This window comes from Physella acuta, unplaced genomic scaffold, assembly GCF_028476545.2.
Source record: "Physella acuta isolate Inbredline_101_S28 unplaced genomic scaffold, ASM2847654v3 ptg000319l, whole genome shotgun sequence".
Classification (NCBI taxonomy): domain Eukaryota; kingdom Metazoa; phylum Mollusca; class Gastropoda; family Physidae; genus Physella; species Physella acuta.
Window position 1 is genome coordinate 918,571 of NW_026731838.1, and position 6,503 is coordinate 925,073.

A 6,503-nucleotide genomic window follows, 5' to 3' on the forward strand; every position below is an offset into this window, starting at 1 on the left:
ACAAGGCCTTAACATTTCAAGCAGAATTTTAGAATAGTATTGTGTACCTTACAATCAGATAGTCGAAGAAGTATATAGTATATCGTAAACTATTATACTGCGATTCTAGTTTAAGTAGAAACTAATATCTTTAATATGTAATATATTTAAAGACTCTTGAAAACTTTTAATTAATTACATTGCATCTTAACAACCAAATCCGTTCATAATTATTTAAACTTAACATAGTTCACTTAAATACCAAAAAAAAAAAAAAAAAAAAAAAAAGAAAAAAAAACATAGTTTAACATGTGAAGCAGGGATACACAATACAGACCTCTAGAGACGGATCAGATTCCTATAAATGAGATGTCTCATGTTTGTTCATGTGAAAGTCTACTGACGTTTCCCAGAAATAACATGTGGAATAGATGTTAATAGACAAATCACAACAATCGGGACATTTGTTAACCTTGTTAAGTGATTACTTAAGCTAGGATTTTCAAATAGCAACATATTCTTCAGTGCTGGTTAGAGAAATGTCAGCTGCAAACATGAATCTGTTGACTCTCCTTGTAATATTTTTTTAAGTCATATGTGTAAATGAGGAAGATAATATGATACATTAATTCTCTTTATAGGACTATTTTGTATGCTTACTGTATAATTTATGTCTTTTAATATAGACTGATAATTTTAATTTTCTTAAATACTGTGTACCTTTGTATTTTGTGGTTGTGGTATTGAAATTAGTATGTTTTAGTTTCTTACATGAGAGGACATGTAGGCTCAATACATCGGGGTTAAAAGATTGACATAGACTTTTTATTAGAGTTATTGATGTCATGGAATAATGTCGAAAAAAGCTGATTTATTGCAGTTTATACGATGTGACTGAAATATTGTTTTTTAATTCGACATTAAATATCAGCTAAGCATTGTTAATACATGAAATATTGCATGTCATCAGATTGCGTTAAAAAATTCTTAAAGGTTTCTTGATAAACTTAAATCAACAGATAATTATTGGCACGAGTACACAAGATGACTAGAAAAAGAAGTAAACGGGGATTTATGAATGTTTACTTTATAAAATAAAAAAAACATTTTCTTTTATAAAACCTTAAAATGTATGTACATAAAACACATTATTTGAGTACATGTACGAGTTAATTCCCCTACATATGTTTTAAAATCAGCAAGGTGAAGTAGCTACTCAAGTAATATTTAATATACAATCTATAATAATTTTACAACACTGTTACAGATTGACAGTGACAGAAGAACGTTTGAAAAATATCATGATTTTCTGTCCATATTAATTATTTAATTTTTTTTAATCAGCACCATAGTTATGTAAGCAATATGTTGTTTTATGCCATTCATTGCTTTCACACAAGAACTGCTTGAATAAAAGGCACATAATTTTATAATTGTTAAACCACACATGAAAGGCAGAAAGAAAGCTAAATCACACTTTTCTGAACAGAAAACGACATTATACCCCTCCAATCAACTCGTGTGGGGGGGGGGGGGGGGGGATTGCAAATCGAAAGATTGAGGGGCGAGGGGGGGGGGGTGCAAATCAAAAGATTGAGGGGCGGGGGTGCAAATCAAAAGATTGAGGGGCGGGGGTGCAAATCAAAAGATTGAGGGGAGGGGGTGCAAATTGAAAGATTGAGGGGCGGGGGTGCAAATCGAAAATTGAAGGTTTGTCCCCTGGCGCCTGGAACGGCTACGCCTCTAGTGGGTGACACCATTAAGTGCCGCACCGGGTGACACCCGACCTCGCTACGCCACTGATGTTTAGCGCTAGGCCTACTTAGTTTATTTCTATACAACAATTTTAGTTCTACAGGCAGGTCTATAGTAGTAGAGATAAAAAAGACGTTAATACGTTTAAGCGATGTTAAATTTCATAATTTTTTCCAAAATACATACATAAAACCAGGATATATCACCAACGCTTTTCTTTCTAATGTTTTATCTCTGTCAACACCCGGCCACTATGGGGTTTATGTTACGCTGTTCTTGTCCTGTGAAACGCTTGTTTGGGTATTTTATCATCCATCCTTCCCCTTTTTTTTCCCCACAGCAACATATCGTAACAAAAATCTAGACCCCCCTCCTCCTCCCACCCAAGTATACAAAAGACGTTACGCCTCATTCAACATTGCAGGTCACGTGAGATGGTTGATTTTGTTGTATCTGAAAGGTTTTCATTAACCCATTTAAGCCGTGGCTCATGTGGCTCCTCTAACTGGCTCTCGCCTTACAGTTAACCTGAGAGGGAGTAATTCCATTGTTGATGATGTAAAGCGGTATCAATAAATGGTGCTGCGTATGCACATACTGAGAATAATTAAAACTATGGTCTTAAATGCAATCCAATTGTTCGGCCTTCTTTCTTGCATCTCAGTAGCATTATGTCAGTGATTTGATATGTATTACATACAAGTACATCCGTGAATCAAAACCATTATAACAATTATTTAATGTAAAAACACTATGGTATTTTGACCTACAAGCAGTAGCGTAACGAGTGGGGGGGGGGCAGGGGCGCCAAAATGGGTAGGAAAAATAAATTGAAAGGTTGAGGGGGTGCATATGGAAAGTTTGAGGGGGGTGCAAATCGAAATCTTGAGGGGGGGGGGGGAGTGCAACTCGAAAGTTTGATGGGGGGTGAGTGGTGCAAATCGAAATCTTGAGGGGGTTGCAAATCAAAAAGTTTGTACCCGGGCGCCAGAAAGGGTCGCTACGCCTCTGCATACAAGTGCCCCGACATACATGCTTTTAAATAAACGAGCTGTCTCGATCGAGCAAAAAAAAAATGCTTTAACATACGAACACAATTAAAAATTTGAGAAACAGGATTAGCGAGTTTAAAAGCTCATTTAAAAAAAAACTGAAAAGATGAAACGGAGTGTGCATCGGATTATTTGATAAACAAAAATGCATAACTAATATACAACGCATGTATTCAAGGGAAGAAAAAAATCCTCCATTCACAGGTTAATTGGGTACATCCTGCATGAAAGAGAGGTTAACGTTATAATTTTTAGACTTAATTATGTTGGGTGAAGTATAAAGATTAAGTGTAATGTTAAGTGTCCGAACAATTTTAGCATTAACTGTGAGTGAGTGAACAAAGTGAAGCGCCACCATCTATCTCATCCACCCTAAACAGGGCCTACACCTCCACCAGCATCTTCTGTGAGCTCAAGATTTTCTAGGTAACTACACGCAATAAAAGCAGTGTATTTATTTGCATTATCCTTCATTGTGTTAATAAGCATAATGTGTCATTTATAGATACAATATTCTTATTTTTAAAACACGTAACATAAACAATTAGTGTGACATTTTGAGATGCAACGGATACTCGGCATTTTATTTGGTTTTTCAAAAAGAAAAACGCTTCGATATACGAGCAGTTTGACGTACGAGCAATGCTTCAGAACGAATTAAAAACGTAATTCAAGGAAACACTATAGAGCCCTACATGCATAATATTCATTCTACAACAGTGTTGCAAAAATCTAGAATTTTAAAATCTAATATTAGTAGTTTAAATTCTACCAAAGTGTACTTTATAAAAACCTATGGGAGACAACTTACTATTGGTCCTTAAAAGTTTTTTAGTTTAGCAAAATTCAATTTTTACATAGATATAAACGTGTTAACAATTTTGCATTTTATTTTTTTTTGTATATGAATTAAAACTGTTCATTATATTTTATTCTTTAGCCTTTGTTTTCCCACAAACTTTTATATTTTATTTGATATTGTATTCGATAAAAGCTATATTATTCGTTTTATACAAATTGATAAAATGCGAAATCTTTTTGGTTGACGATGGTAGTTTCAGTTGCACTAGAATAGTTATAATAAAATAAAATAAAATATCCACAAAAAATAAAAACCCTAAGTGATACTCTTTCAGAATTTTATCTTAATTACAAAGTCAAAACGGCCCAGAAAACAGAAGGGATTCAGCAACTTCTAATCGCAGAGAAAAAAGCAACAGAAAGAGTAGTCGAAGCAAGAAAACGAAAAGCTCAGAGAATCAAAACTGCAAAAAAGGAAGCAGATTCAGAAATCCTAGCCTTTAAAAACGAGAAGGAGAATCACTATAAACAGTATGAACAAGAGATCCTTGGCAAGAAAAGTAACAGTGGGGCACAGATTCAAGTAGAAACAACTAAAACGATCAAAGAGTTGGATGTCATGCTGAAACAAAACCGTGCTAAAGCTATGGGCGCTATTCAACAAAGTCTCTTTAGGATAGAAGTGCAACTTCATGAAAATGTTAAGCTGTAAATTTAGTTGTCTGTACCTTTACCTGTATATTTTATGTAAAGGGTAGAATTCTTAATGTTTATTTCATTATTGACACAGACAGCTCATGCTTTTAATTTATCCTGCAGATACAATTTGTTCAAAGATCTACTCTTCTGCATTTATTTTTCAACATTACATAATTTGTTTCCTTCTAGGCTTTTTTTTAGAAATTTAGGTATATTTTTTGCAGGTAAGATATTTATTAGCCTGAATTTGATTGCTAATAGTATGTGATAATGTGTAGATAAGTCTATGTGATAGCCGAATAATTGATTGGTGTATCATTTTAGTTTTAGTGAATTGTTAGGTAAAAAACAAAATTACTCCTGCCATAACTGAAGAGGTGGAGACCAAGGCATTGTTAGTAATTTAGTTGAAGCTAAATATTGTGAGCATCTGTTTGTACCTCTAGTTATACTGACTTGCACACATGGGTTTTTTCATCTATATACACTTGTATCTCATTGTTATTGGGAGTTCACTTATTCATTGGGATGTTTATTTATATGAATAGATTTGGTGGCATTGAATGCATTCCTTGTATGGAAAGAAAGAAGCATACATACATTATTTTCATCATGCGTTGTATCTGGAAACTAGATTAAAATCCTTTATTTTCGCAAATATGTATTAGTCCTCACCAGCCAAGTTGGAAAGTTTAATACAAAATTGAAGAAAGTGAGGTTGTATCTTACAATTGTTATTATTATAACACCAAACTAAAGCAACAGTAGACCCGCTATTTTACAAGGAATTAGCACACCTTAAAAAATGGCATCCATTCAACGAGCCAGCACACAACGCACTCTTAAACGACTAGACCTAAACTAGGAACTAAAAATACATTTATAAAGGCGAAAATTACATCCAACCAAGGCCGATTTCCCGAATGGACCCTTGCCCGAATGTGACAAATGCCCGAATGGATACTTGCCCGAATGGGACAAAAGCCCGAATGGACACTTGCCCGCACGAGACAAAAGCCCGAATCTGAATAAAGCCCGAATGTGACAAAAGCCCGAATAGACACTTGCCCGAATGCGATAAAAGCCCGAATGTGACAAAAGCCCGAATAGACACTTGCCCGAATGCGATAAAAGCCCGAATAGACACTAAAATACATTAAAATAAACTCATCTGTATTATCACTTAGTTACAGGTTTGGCGCCCAAATAAGTATCACTGAAGTAGCAAATAAGAAAACGTTAAAATAACATACCATGCATGGAAACATAGCACAGTGGCCTAGCTAGGATTTTCGGGACCTTATGCAAAAATTATCAGTGGGCCCCTTCGGAGTGTGAAGTCAAGATATCCAATACTACATAATGGACACCAGCGAGAAAAGTCTCAAAGGTATTTGAGAGGTGTATAAATTCATTAAAAAATCATGCACAGCGTATTTACAATTAATATGGTTATAAAATCCTGCCTGTCTGGTTTTTTCGGACTTTACTAAAGATTGGATGTATTTGATGTTTATAATATTTTCGGTAACTAAATAAAAATTTAAAAAAAAGCAAAAACTATTTGGTTTTCACGTGTAATGGCGACATAAACATGGCATCCTGCTATTGGATAGGCTGCCATAGATTTTATTGTACACATTGTAAGCTAAAAATAGAAAACTAGGTCATGGGGTTTTAAATTTGCATTGTAATTTAAAAACTTGATCTGCAAAGTTTTGTAAACAAATAGTTATCGATTACTAAGTTACTGTACAGCCAATCAATATTTGTCTTACGAAAGTGAAACATCCGGTTATAACTTAGGCTTGATGAAAATAAATAGAAATGTAGCCTTAAACTCAACAAATTATTTTCAAGTTCTCTGGATTTGCAACTTTTATAGCATTTATTCTAAGAATATAAAATTTCTAAATTAATTTTAGGCTTAAGTTTTTATTTTTTATTTTTTTTTAAGGTCTAAATCTAAAAAGCACGTTTTTATTCCATGACAACAACATTATGGAAGAAATCTCGTCAACTCGCTCGCCTCCATTATGAGGGAGATATTTTCAATAATTTAAATAATCTTCACATTTTGCATTTGTATACACACTGATAGTAAATTTATTTTGTATTTTTGTGTAGTATCCCGTAAAATAAGTGTTTTGTTTTCATTTTATGAAATTTTTAGGGATTTTAAAAAATAATATGTTCCTTAGCAGAAAAGAAAGTTAA

The 6,503-nt window shown here is 33.9% G+C and overlaps 1 protein-coding gene across 1 annotated transcript; it reads left to right on the forward strand.

Moving 5' to 3' along the window:
- Positions 1 to 2,953: 2,953 nt before the first annotated feature.
- Positions 2,954 to 4,299, forward strand: LOC131940494 (V-type proton ATPase subunit G-like). Its single transcript, XM_059299153.1, has 2 exons — positions 2,954 to 2,990; positions 3,923 to 4,299. Exons 1-2 carry the CDS (start codon positions 2,954 to 2,956, stop codon positions 4,297 to 4,299), a joined length of 414 nt encoding a protein of 137 aa, XP_059155136.1.
- Positions 4,300 to 6,503: the final 2,204 nt, after the last annotated feature.

What these genes read in the sequence shown, in the direction of transcription:
- LOC131940494 (XM_059299153.1), top strand. Translation starts at nt 2,954, where the DNA reads ATGTATTCAAGGGAAGAAAAAAATCCTCCATTCACAG. An exon ending in AAAAAATCCTCCATTCACAG is followed by an intron (nt 2,991 to 3,922) that starts GTTAATTGGGTA and finishes ATACTCTTTCAG; the next exon opens with AATTTTATCTTAATTACAAA.